Source organism: Hemitrygon akajei, chromosome 9, assembly GCF_048418815.1.
Source record: "Hemitrygon akajei chromosome 9, sHemAka1.3, whole genome shotgun sequence".
Taxonomy (NCBI): Eukaryota; Metazoa; Chordata; class Chondrichthyes; order Myliobatiformes; family Dasyatidae; genus Hemitrygon; species Hemitrygon akajei.
The window spans coordinates 166,479,613-166,501,997 of NC_133132.1; the positions used below are offsets into that span (position 1 = coordinate 166,479,613).

At 38.9% G+C, this 22,385-nt stretch overlaps 1 protein-coding gene across 1 annotated transcript in view; it reads left to right on the top strand.

Moving 5' to 3' along the window:
- nt5dc1 (5'-nucleotidase domain containing 1) overlaps positions 1-22,156 on the top strand; it is a 611,704-nt gene extending 589,548 nt beyond the window's left edge. Inside the window, exon 12 of the mRNA XM_073057433.1 lies at positions 20,854-22,156. Coding sequence (XP_072913534.1) covers positions 20,854-20,975 — 122 coding nt within the window. The 3' untranslated portion in view covers positions 20,976-22,156. The remainder of the gene's footprint in view (positions 1-20,853) is intronic.
- The last annotated feature ends 229 nt before the right edge of the window (positions 22,157-22,385 follow it).

A 22,385-nucleotide genomic window follows, 5' to 3' on the forward strand; every position in this document is an offset into this window, starting at 1 on the left:
ATGAACTTCCACATAGCTGAATTCAAAAATGGCAAAGGCATCAATTATTCGGATGATTAACTTTTGTGGTTATTTTCACACCACTGCTAATTTGTTAGAGCTAATAGCACAGTCACCGCTGCAATTCATGAAAAGAAAATAGAAATAACAGTCATTATTTTTCCCTCAGTGTTTAAGGTAAAAATAGAATTTAATCCAAACAAATGTGAGGTAATACACTTTGGAAAGTCAAATATTAGTAGGAAATAATCAAGTAAATTTCAGGGATCTTAGGATCAGAGAGGGACATTGGAGTCCAATGCAGAACTCCCAGTAAATGGAGACACGGGTAGATGGGTGGTGAAGAAGATATTTGATACACTTGTCTTGAGGCCATGGCTTTGAGTATCAAGTGAGAAGTCCCATTGTAGTTGTACAAACCATTGGTTAGAACACACTTGTGCACACAATTGTGTATAGTTCTTGTCGCTACACTACTGGAAAAATGTGATAGCAACAGAGAGAGTGCAGAAGAGATTCACCAGGATGTTGCCTTGAATGGAGGACTGTAATTCTGGGGGGGAAATTGCATAGACTTTTGCACAGCACTGTATTTACCAACATGGAGCAAAGAGTGAGTTTGTAAATCTGGCAGGAGCAAAGGATGTTGGGAATGGTGAAGGTGGAGCACCGCAGGAAGGGTATGGGCACGTTGGCAGCGAAGGAGTGCCAGGACTGAGGATTTGTGTGGGTGCAGATACACCCAGCCCTGAGTCACCAGGCAAGGTTATTTGATTCCAAACAATCAGTTTATTGATCACAACAGAATGCCTCTCTGGTGCTTCTTGTTCCCTCCCCGCTCCCCTCCCCTTTTCTCAACCATGAGCCCTTCCTCAGTCCACAATAGAGACCCATATCAGAATCAGGTTTATCATCACTCACATATGTCATGAAATTTGTTTTTTTGTGGCACCAGTGCAGTCCACAGTTTCTAGTACTAATATAGCATCCTGCAGCTTACTACCAAACCTGCACAGTGCTGCTAGAAAGTTTGTGAACCCTGTAGAATTTTCTCTATTCCTACATAAAACTAGATAAAGAGAACTCAATTAAATAAATAACACAAAACATTATGCTTGTTTATTTATTTATTGAGAAAAATTATCCAACATTGCATATATTTATTGGAAAAAATATGTAAACCTGTGCTTTCAGTAACTGGTGTGACCCCCCCTCATACAGTAATAACTTCAGCCAAACATTTCCCGTAACTGTGAATCAGCCCTGCACATCGGCTTGGAGGAATTTTGGGCCATTCCTCCTTACAAAACTGCTTCAGCTTGGGATGTTGGTGAACTGCTTGCACAAACTGCTTGCTTCAGGTCCTTCCACAATCTTCCATAGGAATCAGGTCAGGACTTTGACTCGGCCATTCCAAAACACAAATTTTCTTCTTTATAAATGATTCTGTTGTTACTGTTCTCTTGTCTTTCGGATCATTGTCTTGTTGCATTCTCCAACTTCTATTAACCTTCAGGTGACGGGCTGCTACCCTGACATTCTCCTGTAAAATGTCTTGATGCAATTCATTGTTCCCTCAATGATCACAAGCTGTCTAGGCCCTGAGGCAGCAAAGCAGTCTCAAGCCATGATGCTCGTTTCACCATGGCTCACCGTTGGGATGAGGTTTTGGTATGAACGTGCAGTACCCTTTTTCCTCCAAACATAGCAATATGCATTTCTGTCAAAAAGTTCAACTTTTGTCTCATCTGTCTACAGAACAATGTCCCAGAAGCATTGTAGAACATGCAGGTGGTCTTTTGCAAACTTGAGACATACAGCAGTGTGTTTTTTTTTGGAGAGCAGTGGTTTCCTCCATGTTGTCCTTCCATGAGCACTCTTGTTCAGTTTTTTCTTATTGTGGACACATGAACAGAGATTTTAGTAAGTTCTAGAGATTTCTGCAGGTCTTGCTGTTGCCCTTAGGTTGTTTTTCACCTCCTTCAGCATTGTATGTCATGCTCTTGGTGTGATCTTTGCAAGATGCCCATTCCTAGGGAGGGTAGTAACAGTACTGAGTTTCCTCCATTTGTAGACAATTTCTCTTACTGTGGACTTATGAACACTCAGGTCTTCAGAAATGGTTTTGTAGCCTTTTCCTGCTTCATGCATCTCTACAATTCTTCTTTTAGGATCCTTTAAAAGTTGTTTTGATCACGGCATAGTCCACATAAACAGATCCTTGAGTAACCTGACTTTATATGTCTTTTTTATAGAGCAGGGCACCTCCAATCTGATCCTATTGAATGAAACACCTAACTCCAAATAACTTTTGTAGAAGGCATTACCTCAGAGATTCACATACTTTTTCCACTTTCAATATTTTTATTAATTTCTACATAGAAGAATACAGAGTACAAGAAGATATATACTGTAAGTCAAAAAAGATAAAATAATACCAAATGCATTATATTTGAATCACACTTGCAATCTCATTACCCTATATTCATGTAAATTAAATTAAATCAAATCATAATATTGAAGTGTGATAATTTTATTATACAAAAAAAGAATCTAAGCCCCCTACCAAGATCGAAGCTGTTTGGTAAAGAAAGAAAAAAGGAAAAAAATCCTTATCATATAGTAAAATATGTTATTAGTCAACATCTGTACTTTAACAGCAAATCAAAGGTTTTGAAAATAGTTCAAAATTAGTCCCCACAATATTTGAAAGTCTTGACTAGATTCAGAAATTGAACAGCAGATCTTCTCTAAATTTAAGCATGACGTAACACGGACTAGAAGGGCCGAGATGGCCTGTTTCCGTGCTGTAATTGTTATATGATATATATATAAATAAAAAACATCATGTAACCATTGAGCGTGAGTAGGCAGAACTATCTCCTTCCATTTAAGCAAGAGCGCCCTCCTAGCTATAAGAGAAATAAAAGCCAAGATGTGCAAATCGGATGTCTTCAAAATAATATCTTTTCCTCCAACAATACCGAATAAGGCAGTCAAAGGGTTAGGCTTAAAATTTACTTTGAAAAATACAGAGAAAGTTTGAAATACTTCCTTCCAGTATTTTTCAAGACTTGGGCATGTCCAAAACATATGAATCAGTGAAGCTTTTCCATTGTTACATCTATCGCAATAGGGAGCACATACCTTTTCCAACAAACGCATGGAATATTGGTTCATTTTTCTCAATAAATAAATGAATAAGTATAATTTTTGTGTTATTCATTCAATTGGGTCATCTTTATCTAGTTTTAGGAATTACATGAAGATCCGATCACATTTTAGGTGGTATTTATGCAGAAATAGAGAAAATTCTATAAGGTCCACAAACTTTCTAGCACCACTGCACCCCTTTTGGAATGTTGGAGGAAACTGGAGCACCCAAAGGAAGCCTGTATGGGGAGAACTTACAAACTCCTTTAACAGAGCAGCAGGGATTGAACCCTGATCTTACAGCTGGCACTGTAAAGTGTTGCACTAGCCACTACATTATCGTACCCCCCATGATTTCAGTTAAGTCACTAAAATGCTACCTGCAGGTCAGGCCCTGAAACCCACTGCTACTAAAAGCTAAGATTGTAATATTCTATAACAACTCATTAACATGATGTATTGATTGCAGAAAAATAGGTTTTACAAGGAAACCTAACTACCGTAGATTCTGGATTTTAAGCCGCTACTTTTTTCCCACATTTTGAACAGCTTTGAACTCTGCGGCCTTTAATACGGAGCGGCTAATGCATGGTTTTTTTTCATGCCGCCAAAAACATTTTGCCTCGTAACAGTAGACCAATAAAATTGATGAGTAGTTCACAGAGGTCCAATGAAATTGTACGATAAATCAAGCGCACTTTCACAATTAAATTATTGTAAATCAGTCATTTGTACTCACCCTCATCAACATGGAAAACACTCGAAGAAAAGCATTGTGCTGCCTTTATGGCAGTTATTTAGTTTATAATATTTTCGCTTAGTAATTCATTTGTTAGTTAAAGTTAGAAGTGTTTTAACTATATTTGTTTTCTGTACTACATCCCGGGATGCTATGACGTCACACCCGGTTTCGCCGCGTCTTGTGGGAAAAATGCCGGTTTGCGATAAACGGGAAGGCGGGGGGCGAGCGGCGGAGCGAAAACGCTGCTTTTAAGTTAAAGGCAATCAATAACTTTTCCTGGTAGGCTGCAGTATATATATTTTTTACCAGTCGTTAGGAGATATTGGAATGTTGTTCAGTAAAAAAGTATACGCAACGTATATTTAAAAGTAGCTGCGTTACAGGCACGGTTCGAAAAAAAGCATTTGCAATATGTATTTGTTTATGTTACCATATGGATTTAATTAAAAGTTAAAAAATCCTCACGTGTAATATCTTTCTGTGTAAATATCTCATATTACAACGTGGGACACCTGCGGCCGAAAATCCGGTGCGGCCTAAAATCCGGTGCGGCCTAAAATCCAGTGCGGCCTGTACAAGTACAAAATTGATCTTCTTTCTAAAATTAGAGCCAGCGGCTTTTAATCAGGTGCGCTCTGTAGTCCGGAATCTACGGTAGTCTCAGAATTTTCCACCCACAGTTAAAATTAATTCAATTATTGTTTGTTCATTATGTGCCATGTCTTAAAACATAGATGATTATGGTCTTTCCATGACCCATGATTATTCTTGGTAATTTTTTCTACAGAAGTGGTTTGCCATTGCCTTCTTCTGGGCAGTGTCTTTACAAGACAGATGACCCCCAGCCATTATCAGTACTCTTCAGAGATTGTCTGCCTGGTGTCAGTGATCACATAATCAGAACTTGTGATATGCACCAATTGCTCATACAACCATCCAACACCTGCTTCCATGGCTCCAAGTGACCCTGATCGGGGTTGGGGTGGGGTGCTAATCAGGTGCTACACCATGTCAAAAGGTGACTTGCAGGCTAGTGGAGGGAAGGAGCACCTTACACCTCCTTTACTAGAGACTTATCTCCACCCCACCATCCCAATTCAATGATGATAAGGGTGAATATAGACATGTGCTGGGATGCACTTGAGGTAGAATCACAACTGCCGATGGTATGAATTTCAAACATCTGTTAATGAAACACATTGTGGTTGGTCAGCTTAACTGTGGCAATCAGATTTGTATGACATTCTTACTTAACACCTTGTACCAAACTCATCAGATCTTACTCTGATAACCTTTTTTGTTACTTCCGTATCCAACTGCAGTTGTAATAGAGTCAGACTCCTAGATAAGTACAGCACAGAAACAACCCCTTTGACCCTTCTAGTCCATGCCAAACCATTTAAGCTGTCTCCTCCCACTGACCCAAGCCAGCCGGTGGTTTAGTGACATCTGCACCAGACTTTGACGGGAATGGCCTCAGGTTTGAATGCAGCCAGCTCCTTGCATGCTTTCTATACATGCAGAATTGAATGTTTTTTAAATATTATTTATTTATTAAATTTTAGAGATTACAAAGAATAAATGTGGTGATAAAATAGTAAGAATTGAATGTTGAGTTAGCAACTCAGCCTCATTTAAAAAAATACAGCAAAGTTCCCACCCGATGTGCCGCAAGGCACGGAGTGGAACAACAAAGCAAGTCCTATCAACCTGCAGCCAGACCATAGCCCTCCATACCCTTCCCATTCATGTACCTATCCAAACTTCTCCTAAACATTGAAATTGAGGTCGCCTACGCCCCTTGTGTTGGCAACTCATTCCACACTCTCACTGCCCTCTGAGTGAAGAAGTTTCCCTTTGTTTTAAACTTCAATATTTCACCTTTCACCCTTAACCCATGACCTCTAGTTGTAGTCCCACCCAACCTCAGTGAAAAAAGCCTGCTTGCATTTACTGTATCTATACCCCTCATAATTTTGTATACCTCTGTCAAATTTCCTCTCAAATCTTCTACATTCCAAGGGAAAAAGTCCTAACCTATTCAATCTTTCCGCATACTCAGACCCGCCAATCTTGGTAACTTCCTTGTAAATTTTCTCTGCACTCTTTCAACCTTATTTACATCTTCCCTGTAGGTGGAAACCAAAACTGCACACAGTACTTACTCCAAAATGAATGTCTCATGCAATTTCAACACAACATCCCATCTCCTGTACTCTATAGTTTGATTTATGAAGGCCAACGTGCCAAAAGCTTTCTGTGTGACCCTACCTACCTGTTCCATTACGCAGTGAGCACAGAAGTACAGCTTGTGTTCTCTAAGCAAGCTCATCTTCAGCTCAACAGACCATGTCCAATTTCGCCAACGTGGCTTTCACTTCTCAATTAAGCTGTGTCGGAAATGTTGTACAGATTGGAGAGATAGAATTAAGGCTTTCACGTAATGTGTATACAAAACGCAACTGTTTGCAATTTCTAGCATACAGTATAGCCTCAGGAATGTGACCCACATTAGTAAGATTAATGTGAGTTTAATTATGATTTATGATAAGGGTTTGCACTGTGCTGAGTGGAGGAATCTCCCAAAGGATGGTAAGTAACCTCCGCCATACTCATGTTTACAGAAGCCTACTGCCAGGAGCCTGGAAGGAACCTTATCATTTCTATCAGTAGCAGAGGGGCAACAGAAAATAGAAACTGGAGTCAGCAGGTCATTCAAGCCCAAGGGGAATAAAGCTAAACCTAATCCAGATGAAGAAATCTCAGTGAAAGAACATAAAGAAAAAAGTAGTTCTTTATATTAGGAGTGGTTGCACATTGGTTGTTTGTCCATCTTTGTGTGTAGTTTTTCATTAACTCTATTGTGTTTCCTGTGAATGCCCACAAGAAAATGAGTCTCAGGGTAGTATATAGTGACATATACACCGTCATTGTCGTTATGAAGTGTCACATGATGTGAGTGATCATGGTCTTTCCATCACCATGCTTGTTCTTGGCAAATTTTTCTACAGAAATGGTCTGCCTTCTTCTGGGCAGTGTCTTTACAAGATGGGTGACCTCACCCATTATCGGTACTGTACAGAGACTGCCTGCCTGGCATTACTAGTCGCATAACTAGGTCTTCTGATATGCAGCAGCTGCTCATAAGACCATCCGCCAGCTGCTCCCATACCTCATGTGACCCTGATCGGGGGCTAAGCAGGTGATACACCTTGCCCTGCAGGCTAGCAGACACCACTTCTGACACCACCTTTGGTAGAGACATATCTCCACCCTGCCACTTTGCTACTAAAAGCTAAGGTTGAAGTATTCTATAATAGCTCATTATAGTTGTGGCAGACATATGTGTATTTTGATAATGAATTTACTTTGAACTCTGGATAAAGGAGTAGAATCAGAATCAGGTTTAATATCACTGGTATATGTCATGAAATTTGTTGTTTCTGTGGCAGAAGTTCAATATAATACATAATATTAAAAATTGAGAATTACAGTAGATATAAATATATATATTAAACTAGTGCAGAAAAAGGAATGAGGTAGTGTTCATGGGTTCACTGTCCATTCAAAAAACTAATGGCAGAGGGGAAGAAGCTGTTCCTGAATCATTGAGTGTGTGCCTTCAGGCTTCTGTACCTCCATCCTGATGGTAGCAATGAGATTGGTGGGACAGTGGTAGGTTAAGAATAGTTGGTGATCATCTGTAGTGTTGACAAATGCATGTTTTTTTTTTCTGCTGAGGTCAATGAGTGGAAGATTGTCTCTTACAGGGTACTGCTGTACCTCCAGGTCTGTTACTCAGACTTGGGTGTCATTGCAAAATCACCCTTCATAAAGACATGTTTTGAGCAAGATATCCCTTCAGTTTACATATATACCCACAGTTTGTGCCTGTATAAGTATAATTTAGAGTTAGTATTAAATTTAGGGTGAATAAATTTGCTTTAAGGTGACATCTTTGGGGAAGAAAATGAATCAAACACTTGATTGTCAACAGAGAGGTGAAAATCTTCCCTCTTCTCCCATCAGTACTATAAAATGCCCCCCTTGAGTACCCCCATCATGAAGATTTCCAAGTGAGTCATCGAGCCTCAGTGAACTATCTTTTCCAAGCTGTTGAAGGCTACTTTGTCAGATCGAATTCTGGCACTATCTTGTTTGCCTTATGTAAAGTTTGTACTGTGGCATTCTTTGTGCTGGTACTGAGTTGCAGACATCAAACATGATGTCAGGTCTGTCCTACCTTGTCTGATCTATATTTGACCTAAGTTGCTCATCTTCAGCTTCAGTGTGGGCTGCATCCTGCTGGGTGGCACATGATTTCTTGTAGACACTGCCTTTTGTCTCTAGCTTCCTCAAACACTCCATTATTTCTCCAACTTCTGATTCCATCCTGTTTTGCTGATTCAGACGACACCTCTTTAGTTACTAGGACATCTTCATCTTGATATTTCTCAGATGGTCCAGCCTGCTTTATACTTGATTCTATATGAAATTTGTCTACACATAACATGCCGACTGACCCTGCAGTGCCAGCAAGCGTGACTGGTTCTAGGTAATTCAAGTTGTACCAATTTTTATTTCTCCAAATGTCTTTACCTGCTTGTCCTAAGACTTCAGCTTTGTATTAGATACCAGTGTTTTGGTCTACAAATCTCATAGTTTGTCCGATTATAAGGCTGAAACTTCCATGTTGTCTTTGCACTTGTGATAATTTCTGTTCAGGCAACTCTATTGAGTTCCCAACTGCACTGGCTTCAGCACTGTCTATGCCACTGTTGAGCAACTCTGTTGTGTCCTTAGCTGCACTCTCCTCATCCCTCTCTGTTCCATGTGACCATGTGTCAGGTAAGTGCTTTTCATTTTTTGTGTCATTCTCTATGGAGTTCTGATAGTTTTCAGATTGTGCTTTACGTAGTCTGGAATGATGCTCTGTCACATATGTACCTCCATGTCTCACCAATACCACAACTCTATCCTGGCCAATGACAACTCCAGGACCTTTCCATTCTGTACAGTCTGCTCTTTTGTAATACACTTTGTCCCCTGTGTTGTATTTGTCATTTGTAGGACGGACCTGTGTCCTCTCTGCTCTTCGAATTCTCTCTGAACACTCTTCTTCAGTGTAAGCCTTCCTTGATGCATGCAGTGCTGAAATATGTTTCCCAACCCATTCACTCCTTGTAGGGCCCTCTAGAGCAAGTGATCTGTCAACCAGAACAGAGGGAAGGTTTGGATTCTGGCCGAACACCAATTGATACCGGCTATGGCCATGTACATTGTGCATGGTATTCTTTGTCATAAGGGCCCAGTGTAGGGCTGTGTTCCAATCACAGCCATTGTTTTTCTTTACCTTCACTATTTCAGTAAGTGTTTGATTGTGTCACTCCAGAAGTCCATTATTCCAAGGACTATATGCCACTGTTGACTTTGTTTCGATGTTGAAGTTCTCTGCCATATCCAGGAATGCATTTAGTTTTTTACTATCTCTGAGGGTCTCTTTGTATTTACAGTGCTACCAGCACTGAAGTGTGTGAACTCATCAATGATGTGGAGATATCACACTCCTTGCTCCAATTCATGTAGGTCTACAGCTACTGTTTTATTGTATTCAGATGCTAGTGCAGACCAACTGCAGGAGAGACTTTCAGCTGTCAATTATCTGTTTTAGAAAGGAAAAATAATCTGCATCTTTGTTCCCTGAACTCCTGAGCAGTTTCTGAAGTTTATCATTGAAGTGTGTCCAAACTGCTTGTGAAGTCTGAGCAGCACTTTGCATTTCTCATCTGTGGCCATGTTTCGTGTGACAGTTAGTACTTCATTCTCACATTGGTTCTCAGTGATGCCTTTATCTAGAATGTTCACACAGTAGTGTCCAGGACTGGTGAGCTCAAGAGGTGTTGAGACATCGTTGCTTGATCGTTCTCCATATCCAGTACTGCTCCTGCTTTCTTTAGGGAAGATTTACTCAGTCGTAATGGAATGTTCACTGGTGTCAACTCTGTTTCGATGTAACATTTTGTCTGCCCTATTTTTGCGGGAATTTTCGTTCTTTTGGTGGAATGTACAATCTTTCCATCTCCAAATTGGAATGCTTTGTTACTAGATGTATCTGTGTTCACCAATTTCTGCACTTCATCCTGGTCTAATTCACTTACATAGCTTTCAGGCCGTTTTTCTTCACACACTCTGGGTGTGCATGCTGTGTCAGTAACAGCAGATCCTTGGGACTCTATCATCAAAATCTCTGCCTTAGATGTCTCTGCATTAGTAAGTGACTCCTTCACAAACAATGTAATATGGCACTCTTCTACATTTTCAGATTTATTATTTTCAGCATTAGGCCTAACTTGTTCGATGCTGTGCAGTTTCTTGCCCAGTAGTAAGCACTTTGAAAAACCACACATTTCAATCTCCTGCCATACTTGTTTAATAGATTTGTGCCAGGTAATGGTACCCTTGTCTGGTCACTCTGGGATCTACACTTGCTATACTCTTGTTTCTGCTCAATGAAGTATGCCATTTCCTGACTCAAGTTAATTCTGACTGTTGTCTTAGTGGCCTTTTCTCCAAAAGTCCTCTTCAGTGCTGATTTCATTGATGTAAATGTAAGTTCTGTACATACAGTTAATGCCCGCTATCTGTCTTTTATGTCTAGACACACAGTACCCAACAAATTAAGAGCTAATACAGCATCAGGAAGTTCTATTCTGTATTTACACATGTAACTGCACTCTTGTTCAAAATTGATAATATCATCAGCCATATTTTTAGAATTGTCTCTATAAATTTTGTCGAAGTCTGAATATGCCTCATTATTCCAATCCTTTTCTTCCTTCAAAACCTCAGAGTCAAGTGTATTTATTAGCACATTCATGACATCATCTTTGTTCAAGTCTTCCACCAAAATTCCCAGCGCAGTCTCTCTTGCTCTTCCCGAAAACGACAACACAACAGCCAAGGCTTGCTTTGTTTTCACCAGTTCTATAACATGAGTCCATATTCCAGATTCATTTTATCAGCTTTTATAGGGCTTGCTCTCATCAAATACTCAAGTCAACTCAAGTCAAGTCAAGTCACTTTTATTGGCATTTCGACCATAACTGCTGGTACAGTGCATAGTAAAAATGAGGCAATGTTTTTCAGGACCATGGTGTTACATGACACAATACAAAAAACTAGACTGAACTACGTAATTTAAAAAAAACAAGACAGAGAAAGCTACACTAGACTACAGACCTACACAGGACTGCATAAAGTGCACAAAAAAAGTGCAGGCATTACAATAAATAATAAACTGATGGGATCCTATAATTAGAAGCCATCCTCTGCTACCACTGTTAACCCTCAAACAACAAGGACACCTATTTTTTTCTTTTCAAATAACTTTACTTTCACGTGGCTGAGGGCAGCCACCTTTACATCCCAGAATTCCCTAGTTATATATAGCTAAAGACTTTTTGTACAGTACCATCATAATTTTATGGATTGCACTGCAATGATGCCACAAAAAAAAACAAATTTCATGACATATGTGAGTGATGATAAACCTAATTCTGATATGGGTCTCTATTGTGGACTGAGAGTGGGAAGGGGACAGGGAGAGGGGAATCATGGTTGGGAAAAGAGGAAGGGAGGGAGGGGAAGGGAGCAGGAAGCACCAGAGAGATATTCTGTGATGATCAATAGACCAATTGTTTGGAATTAAATTACTTGCCTAGTGTCTCAGGGCTTGTTGTGTCTGTACTTGCGCAACCCCTTTCCTCTGGTACTCCTTCTCTGCCACCTGTCCCACACCCTTCCAGCAGTGCTCCACCTTCACCATTCCTAACATTCCCACCATTCGCAACACACACAGAATGCTGGAGGAACTCAGCAGGCCAACCAGCATCTATGGAAAAAAGTACATTTGACGTTTTGGGCCATGACGTTTTCGGGTCTCGGCCCGAAACGTCAACAGTGCTTCTCCCTATAGATGCTGCCTGGCCTGCTGTGTTCCACCAGCATTTTGTGTGTGTTGCTTCAATTTCCAGCATCTGCAGATTTTTTCATGTTTACTGTATTTATTGTGTATTTTTAATATTATGTTCTTTATCTTGTGTTTTTTTGTGCTGCATTGGATCTGGAGCAACAATTATCTCATTCTCCTTTACACTTGAGTACTGGAAATGACATTAAACAATCTTGAATCATGAAATTAGACTAAATGTATTTTGCATTAATTCCTTCTCAGAGCTGCAAATGACCTTTAAAAATGTTTATATCTATTAATAACTAATGAAGTTTAAATAAACTGTGCTGGGAAGATATCTGCAATATTGGAAAACAATGTTGCATTCATCACGAGGCTTATCATCTTTTTATTGTGGAAGGAATTAGCACCAAGTCACCTAATAACCTTGCATAATAAAAATGTTCCAATGCCTTTGGGATTTAATCTTGGATCTGAAAACATTCTGTGTTTCAGCTTGTGTGACCTCCCTGCATTTATATTTGCCACGGTCTACACAACTTAGCCTGATAATCGAGGTTACTGGACATTTTATTTAATGTTTCATGTTAAGTTTTATTCATAATAGACAAGTGTTGACTAGCAAGGCTGAAACTGTGAGATTCCCACAATGATTTTACAATCTATAGCACTTCACTGGAATTGTAGTTAACTCAATCCAGACTGTGGTGGTATTTTAAGCCTCCGATATAGTCTATGATGCATCATGGCATTTACAAGGTAAAGTTAATTTTAACAAATTATGAGATGAATGGAAAGATAAAAGTAGGATTTCCTGCAGTTCTTAATATAATAAATCTTTGACTACCTTTCTGCTTTCAGCATCCACAGCTATTACTTATAACAAGCAATGACAAAACTAAAATGCATGGCTCATACAGTGGGAATGGTACTGTGGTAAATTTCTATTAAACAAATAGCATCTGTATGTTCAAAACTAAGATCGTACAATGAAATCCAGAGCAACACACACAAAATGCTGGGGGATCTCAGCAGGTCAGGTAGCATCTATGGAGAAGAATTAACAGTTGACAGTTTGGGCCAAGACCCTTCATCGGGACACCTGATAAAGGGTCTTGGCCCAAAACATTGGTCACTTACTCCTCTCCATGGATGCTGCCTGGCCTGCTAAGTTCCTCCCAGTATTTTGTATGTGTTACTCTGGATTTCCAGCATCTGCAGAATCTCTTGTGTTAATGAGATACTATCATTTCTTTATATCTGCACAGTGCTGCATTTGTCAACGTGGAGCGGAGAGTGAATTTGTATATCTGGCAGGAGCAAAGGATGTTGGGAATGGCATGGGTGGAGCTTCGTGGGAGGGTTGTGGGCTAAGTGGCAGAGAAGGAGTGCCGGGGCAGGGGGGGTGGTACAAGTACAGACACACCCAGCCCTGAAACATCAGGCAAGTCATTTGATTTCCAACAGTTGGTCTATTGATCATTACAGAATGTCTCTCCAGTGCTTCTGGCTCCCACTCCACTCCTTCTCCCTTTTCCCAACCATAATTTCCTTCTTCCTGCCCCTTACCCCTCTCAGTCCACAATAGAGACCCATATTAGAATCAGGTTTATCATCACTCACATATGTCATGAAGTTTGTTTTTTATTTGCACCAGCAGTGCAATGCAATACATAAAATTACTACGGTACTGTGCAAAGGTCTTAGGCACCCTAGATATGTATCTCAGAGTTTTACAGGTCCTGATTGAATTGTCCATATATTTCATATTTTACAGCTAATAGAATTGTGCATATTTTATGTTATCTTAATGCATTGCTTTTTGTTCATTGAACTTTAAAAAAGGCAGTGGCTCTAGAAATGGAAAATGCTGGAATACTCAGCAGGTCAGGCAGCATCTGTGGAGATTGTAATTGTTAACATTTTGGTAAATAAAAGCAGCTGCAGGAGGGAATCAACGGTTCAGGCAGCTCTGCAGATAGAAATGGGCATTTGATGTTTCAGGTTAGACCTTTCATCTAGACCTGGTTTTTATTAAAACTGGACAAATTTGCTTATCTAATTTTTTTCCCATTTCTGAAGATTTTTAAGTGACATCTTGTACACCTGCTTATTAATGCAAATATCCAATGAGCCAATCATGTGGCAGCAACTCAATGCATAAAAATATGCAGGCATGGTCAAGAGGTTCAGTTGTTGTTCAGACCAAACATCAGAATGGGGAAGAAATGTGATCTAAGTGACTTTGATTGTGGAATGAGTGTCACTGCTAGACAGAATGGTTTGCAGTGTCTCAGAAACTGCTGATCTCCTGGGATTTTTCCAACCACAGTCTCTAGAATTCACAATGGTGTGAGAAACAGAAACCATCCAGCAAGTGGTGGTTCTGTGGATGAAAATACTTTGTTAATAAGAGAGATGAGTGGAGGATGGCCAGACTGGTTTAAGCTGACAATAACCCAAGTAAGCATGCGTCACAACAGTGGTGTGCAGAAGAGCATCACTGAATGCACAACATATTGAACCTTGAAGTAGATGGGCTACAGCAGCAGAAGCAACATCCATCATCAAGGAGTCCCACCATCCAGGCCATGCTCTCTTCTCACTGCTACCATCGGGCAGGAGGTATAAAAGACTTAAGTCAGACACCACCAGGTTTAGGAACAGTTATTACCCTTCAAATATCAGACTCCTGAACCAGTGTGGATAATTTCATTTGCCACAGCTTTAAACTGATTCCACAACCTACAGACTCATTTCCAACGACTCTACAACTCATCTTCTCAGTATTTACTTACTGAAATCCTCTGTTGGCCAGGATTGACAATGAATGTTATGTTCCAGCTGTCTTCGTGATACACAAACCAGGGCAGCAGGATAGGGAGAACAAGCTGTTGCCCAGGCAACGGGCTCCCCCTCTCAATGTAGCTGATGAATCCAAAGGAATGGCAGAGACTGATGCAGTTTAGGACCAGCAGCATTACTGGAGTTGCCAATCAGCATTGAACTCAAAGCAGGACTCTCTTAAGGACTCCAACTCCATATTTTTCCTCAGGGTTTACTCCTGAAGCCTTCCCCATGAGTGGGTATAGCTGCAAGGCAGCTGAGGTTTAAGATCAGAGTTTTCCTTCTTCCCAATGAGCTGCCAACCACAGCTGACGAGCCCCGAAGTTTTAAGGTCCCAGTAACCCGTCTTTTCCCCTTCTCCTGTCACTAGAAACAGTTCCACTGAGATTAGTAGCTAAGACACATGAGAAGGCCAGGAGCTGGACTTGGTTGTCAGAGGCTATTTGAGATGCAAGCCGTTGAGAGCATGAAGTAGGTAGTGGGAGTTTATCCCCATTAACACTCCTGGCTATAACAACTTTAAGGAACTCTGTATTTATTTATTTATTTGTTTGTTTGTTTGCACGATTTGTCTTCTTTTGCACACTGGTAGTCTGTCAGTCTTTGTGCGTAGTTTTTCATAAACTCTACTGTATTTCTTTATTTTCCTGTATATGCCTACAAGAAATTGAATCTTAGAGAAGTCTTGTAACATCTGGTATATGTTACTTTGATAATAAATTTCCTTTGACTTTGAAAATTCGTATTTGCATTTGTGTACTTCGATATACTTCAGGATTTTGCTCCTTTACTAAACCATGTTACAACGGTTCCCGGAATCCAAAATAATAAGAAGGGTTTTAACTTAATTACTTGCCTTAAAGAGTACTGTTTACCTCTGATCTCCTTTTCAGTTGTATTTTTATTAGTACTTTATTTTTGGAACTTTGCCAGATTTTGAATCTTACAAGTAAATGAGAATGAAAAGCAACTGCAGATCCTAAAAAGATTCTGACCAAGATTTTTCCTCCTGAAGTGTTAACTGTTTTTCCCTGCACACAAATATGGCCAGACCTGCTGAGTGTATCCTTTTTCTGTTTTTAGTTGACATTTTACCAGTTCTTCGGTATCAACATCTGAATTTTATATTGGAGTTATATCTACCTCTGTATCTGTGCCTTAAGTAATCCTCAGATCAGAAGCAATCTAACTGTTAACAAGATAATCACAGGGATATAACAATTACACAGTTATGTACGGTAACGTAGCTTAACTCAGTACAGCAAGACCATCTCAGCTGGTTTTAATTTAACACAATAGTCCAGAGCACATTGGCAAAAATGGAGCCAAACTTCCGATTTCAAATCAGAATCAGGTTTATTATCACTGAAATTCGTTGTTTTGCAACAGTACAGTGCAGTACCTAAAATATACTATGAATTACAATAAGAAATACATAGAAAATTTTAAGTAAGTAGTATATACTGTATGCAGTATATATGTAGCCCCAAAATGTAGAGCAGAAATATTGAGGTAGTGTTCATGGGTTCGTGGACCATTCAGAAATTTGATGGTGGATGGCAAAAAGCTGTTACTAACATGTTGAAAATGTTGAGTGGGTGTCTTCAGGCTCCTGTATCTCCTCCTTGATGGTAGTCTTTCTATCATCAGGGAGGAGATACAGAAATATCACACAGATTTGGTGTTTGAAATAACAGGGGATTTATTAAAAACTGGTGCACACCAGGAGACCAGTCAAATCTGATCTACCTGAGTAGGAACCTAATACAGCTTTTATATTCTCAGATGATGATATTACCAGTAAAACTACATTTTGATAATAGAATGGTGGCAACAAGAAGGCTTAATTAAGTAACGTACTAAAAAACTCAAAGTTCAAAGTAAATGTACTATCAAAGAACCATATACAACCATGAGATTTGTTTTTGTGGGCAGTCACAGTAAATCCAAGAATCACAATGGAATCAATGAAAAACTGCACCCATCAGGATGGACAAACAACCAACGTGCAAAAGACAGCAAACTGTACAAATACAAAACAAATTAAATAAGCAATAAATATCAATAAAGTGAGATGAAAGTGAGGGAACAGGTTGTGAGAACAGTTCAGTGATAGGGTGAGTGAGGTTATCCCCTCTGGTTCAAGACCTAATGGTTGTGGGGTAATAACTGTTCCTGGACCTGGTGTTGTGAGAAGAGAGCATGACCTGGGTGGTGGGGGTACCTAATGATGGATGCTGCTTTCCTGCTTCAGCACCCCATGTAGATGTGCTCAATGGTGGGGAGAGCTGGATCCTGATTTCAGAGTAAAGTGATTGTCCACAGGCCTAACAGTAAATCCAACTTTCTATTACAATAGGAGCACGCTATAACATAATTAATGAAACTCATGAAGCTTGGACTTCATCCAAGAGCATTCAAAGAAATGCAACAGAATCAATGAAAAACTTCACACAAACAAAGACTGGCAAGCAACCAATGTGTAACAGGAGAAAAACTGTGCAAATACAAAAAATTATAATAACAAATCAATTAATTCCCAAAACGTGTACAGTTTAAGACAGAATGTCTCAAGGTTTAGGTTCAGGAATCAAACAACACACAATTAACATCTGAAATTTAGTAACAACCTATTAAAGAGCAATGGCTGATGTCTTCTGGTTATTGCTATCTAGTTTGGCTGTATCCATGTATGGTATGAATGAATATTAAACTTGATTTGATTTAATTTTATTGATTGAATAACTTTGTCAATATATTGTAAATTTGTTAAGTGACTGCACTCTGCTGTTGGGAATGCTCAAGAAAACCCCTTGCCAATTTCTTTTTCAAATTTCATATGCACAAACTGAGTGCAAAGTTGCCACACTCTGAGAACGTAAGTACCAAAGAACTTGCTCAGAAAGTGCTCAGCAGGCTAGGCAGCTTCTATGGAGAGGAATATACAGTCAATGTTTTAGGCTATGACCCTTCATCAGGCCCTTCATCCTCATTTTAAGAAAGGATCTTGGCCCAAAATGTTGACTGTTTATTCCCCTCCATAGAAATACCTGACCTGCTGAGGCCTCCCCAACATTTTGCTCTGGATTTCCAGCATCAGCAGAACCTCTTGTGTTTACTACTTCAATACAAATCTTGACCTGTCAATTTACTAGGATTTTACCAATATCCTTGCAAAGAATTTAAAGTATTACAGCCCATTCTAAATACTTGTTGCACCCAACTCTGAAATCTTCATTTCAAATGTTTCAGAAAGAATACTGGAATAAAGCAACCATTTGAAACAAATATCTTGACACAGCTCCAACAATTAACCCCCTGATTTCAGTCCGAACTGAATCTGTCAAATCTGAACAGGATGAGAAAGGTTGGCTATGTCATACTTAAGTGGAAAGTTGAAAAGAATACACTTATTATGCGTGACAAAGATCAAGTGATCTCATATCGGAATCCCACAAGTTCTCCTTCAAAGGCAATGTATCTGAACTCCATCAAACTTCTAAGAGTAGTCAGTTATCTACATAATTCAAGGCAGTTGCTTTAATTTTAGAGTTTAGCTTTTGAGCATATTTTTGCTTTAATTCTATGCCAAACAAAAAAAAATCCTATCACACAATGAATAGGATTATCAATGAATACTATTACAAACCAATCAAAAATTCAACTCTTTTCCTTATCCTCTCCTACTTTTCATTGTCTCTGTACTTTCTTAAGAAGCTGTTAAATGTATAACATCTTTCAGGTCTGTAAACTACTTATCTCTTCAATAATGCTGCAATATCTTCCTGAGTATTTCCTCTCAAGACAGGAAATACAGTGGTGCTATACTGTATAGTATAGCAGTACAGTGGTGCTGCTATACGATACAGTGTGTGCTAGGAAGTTTGTCCACCCTGTAGAATGGTCTCTATTTCTGCATAAATATGAACTAAAATATGATCAAATCTTCATGTATGTCCTAAAACTAGTTAAAAGGAACCTAATTAAATAAATAACACAAAAACATTATACTTGTTTATTTATTTATTAAGAAGTATCCAATATTACATGTATTTGTTGGAAAAGGTATGTCAGCCTCTGGGATAATGCCTTCTACAAAAGCTATTTGGAGTCAATTGTTCCAATGAATGAGATGAGATTGGAGGTGTAGAGGTGCCCTGCCCTATAAAAAAGACACAAAGTCAGGTTACTGACAAAGCCTGCACTTCTCAAGAAAGATGTGTTTATGTGCACCATGTCTCGATCAAAACAACTTTCAGAGGACCTTAGGAAAAGTATTGTAGAGATGCATGAAGCTGTAAAAGGTTACAAAAGCATTCTTAAAAACCTGAGTGTTCATCAGTCCACAGTAAGAAAAATTGTCTACAAATGGAGGAAGCTCAGTACTGTTGCTACTCTCTTTAAGAGAGGGCATCCTGCAAAGATCATACGTAGAGCACAACGTGCAAAGCTGAAGGAGGTGAAAAAGAACCCAATGGTAACAGCAAAAGACCTGCAGAAATCCCTAGAACTTGCTAAAGTTTCTGTTCATGTGTTCACTAAAAGAAAAACACTGAATAATAATGGTGTTATAGAAGGACATCACGGAGGAAACCACTGCTCTCCAAAAAAAATTGCTGCATGTCTCAAGTTTGCAAAAGACCAACATCCCAGAGTTAAAGCAGTTTTATAAAGAGGAATGGCCTTAAGTTGCTCAAAGCCGATGTGCAGGACAGGTCAACAGTTACTGGAAACCTTCGGTTGAAGTTAGTGATGTACAAGGGAGTCACACACGTTACCGAAAGCAAAGGGTCACATACTTTTTCCAACAAATACGTGTAATATTGGGTCATTTTTCTCAATAAGTAAATGAACAAGCATAATGTTTTTTGCATTATTTATTTAATTGGGTTCTCTTAATCTAGCTTTAGGACTTACGTGAAGATCTGATCACATTTTAGGTCATATTTATGCAGAAACAGAGAAAATCCTACAGGGTTTACAAACTTTCTAGCATCACTATATTCAAAATAAATTTATTATTGAAGTACTTATATATTCAGTGACCATTAGGTACAGGATTAGAACCGAGTGTGGTCTTCTGTTGCTGTAGCCCAACCACTTCAAGGTTCAAAGTGGTGTGCTTTCAGAATTGCTCTTCTGCACACCACTGTTGTAACATGTGAACTGTCACCTTCCTGTCAGCTTGAACCAGTCTGGTCATTCTCCTCGGACCTCTCTCAGTAATAAGGCATTTTCACCCACAGAACTGCCATTTACTGGATTTTCTGTTTGTTTTTCATTCCATTCCCTGTAAACTCTAGAGACTGTTGTGTGTGAAAATCCCAGGAGATCAGAAGCTTCTAAGATACTCAAACTGCCCCATCTGGCACCAACAATCATTCCACAGTCAAAGTCACTTACATCACATTTCTTCCCCACTTTAATGTTTGGTCTGAACAACAACTGAACCTCTTGATCATGTCTGCATGCTTTTATGCATTGAGTTGTTACTATATAATTGGCTGATTTTCCTGCATCAATGTGAAGCAGGAAAGCAGCAATGATCAGGGACCCCCACCACCCAAGCCATACTCTCTTCTCACTGCTGCCATCTGGTAGACGTTACAGAAGCCTCAGGACTCACACCAGGAATAGTTATTAACCCTCAACCATCAGGCTCTTGAACCAAAGCGGATAACTTCACTCAATTTCACTTGCCCCATCACTAAAATGTTCCCACAGCTATGAATCAACTTTCAAGGACACTTCATCACATGTTCTCGATATTTATTGCTTCTTTATTTATGATTATTATTTTTTTATTTGCTCAGTTTGTTGTCTTTTGCACATTGGTTGCTGTGGTCTTTCATTGATTCTGTTATTGTTTTTGGATTTATTGAGTATGCCCACAAGTAAATGAATCTCAGGGTGGTATATGGTGACATATATATACTTTGATAATAGATTTACTTTGAACTTTGATTAAATATTTGCATTAACAAGCGGGGTACTTAAAGTGTAAGTATAATATTTCAACTTTTAACTCTGACTTGGAAATATACTGTTGCTATTCTCACTTTCTGTCTCTAACTGCAAAACCTAAGTCTGCTAGACATAATATATCCAACTGTGCCAATGAACTCTTGTTTCTTTGCAGATTTGTCACTTGATCACAAGTTCCCCAGGTTTTGTCCAGGTAAGCCAAGATCCACTGGATACTATCCAAGGCCTCCCGTGCCCCTCGTTCCAAGATCCAGTGAACCAATCACACAAGAATAAGCATGCGAGAGCTGTTATCTCAGCTTGTGAAGAAAAGCAAGACCCTCTCCAAAGCAACACATGTTTTGTCCCTAGTGTGGCTACTGTGCATTACCTCCATAAGAGACGTTTCCGTACTGTTAAGTGCATTTAGAATCAGCTAAACTAATGGTTTTATTTTTTAAAAAAAAGCTGTTATATCTTTATTTTTTTTAATTCCTCTTTCAGTGTTAATGGTTGTAAGAGTAGCATAAATCAGTCTAACTATAGTATAAGCCTGGTGATTGTGACACTGGTGGAAGTAACGTAACTCCATTTAAACAGGGGCACTATATTAATGAGAATATTTGGCAAACCTTTTTTGATTTACAAGGAAGAGAAGTTGGAAGAACTGTGGTGACATTTTGGTCACAATAAACTCACACAGCAGTAATGCAATAATGTGTTTTGGTGTGATTGATTTGATCATGTTGTAAGCTTGTTAATTCTTTCAAAGTGTTTACCATGTACTTTTTGAAGTAAAGTGCAATGGTCGACTGGTATTTACATTGGAATCAAACTAAAATGTTTCCCTGTGAACCATATTACTCATGTTCCAATCAAATGGCATCAATTGCATTGCCACATGGATACTGACCGAGTTGTCTATTTAGAAATCTATTACACTGTCAAATATTTTATGGATGTAGAATGTAAAATACAGTGTAAAATAAACATCTCTCTATAGACACTGCTGTAATGTTGGGGACAGGATAATTATTTTGCTAACTCTTTAACGTAGATCATGAAACTCTATATTTGGACCAAATGTCATTTCAGTGTTCATTTTTGCTGTGTTCCAGCACAAGGGCAAAACAACTGTATTGTGCTACATAAGAAGGTTTGCAAGTATTGACTTTTCACATTGATAGAAGTATTTTTCAATATTTAGTGAATAGATCTGACAAATAATTGATTAAACTTTAGTATTTGTAGAAAATTATTGACCTTGCAATTGTTGGATGCACATATTGTAGTCTGCTTCAAGTCTCAGTAACTGCGTTAAGTCTAAACATGGTCAACAAAGCATTGTAACAGTTACTCTGTTTCCGATGTAATTTGTTAAAGTGATGTGAGCTGTGTCAATCAACATGTAAACATCAGCTTCATCTTTGGTTTTCTATCTTAAAATAAAAAGGCTAAAAAATGTGTTCCAAATTAAATCTTCAAGAGAAATCTTTTCACCTCTGGTGTGTAATTTTATAGAATCAGAATCAGGTTTAATATCACCAGCATAAATCGTGATGTTTATTAACTTAGTCGCAACAGTTCAATGCAATACATGATAATATTGAGAAAAACAGCAAATGACAATAAGTATAGTTAAATAAGTTGTTCAAAAATAGAAATAAAAAAGTAGTGAGGTTAATGTTCATGGATTCAACGTCTATT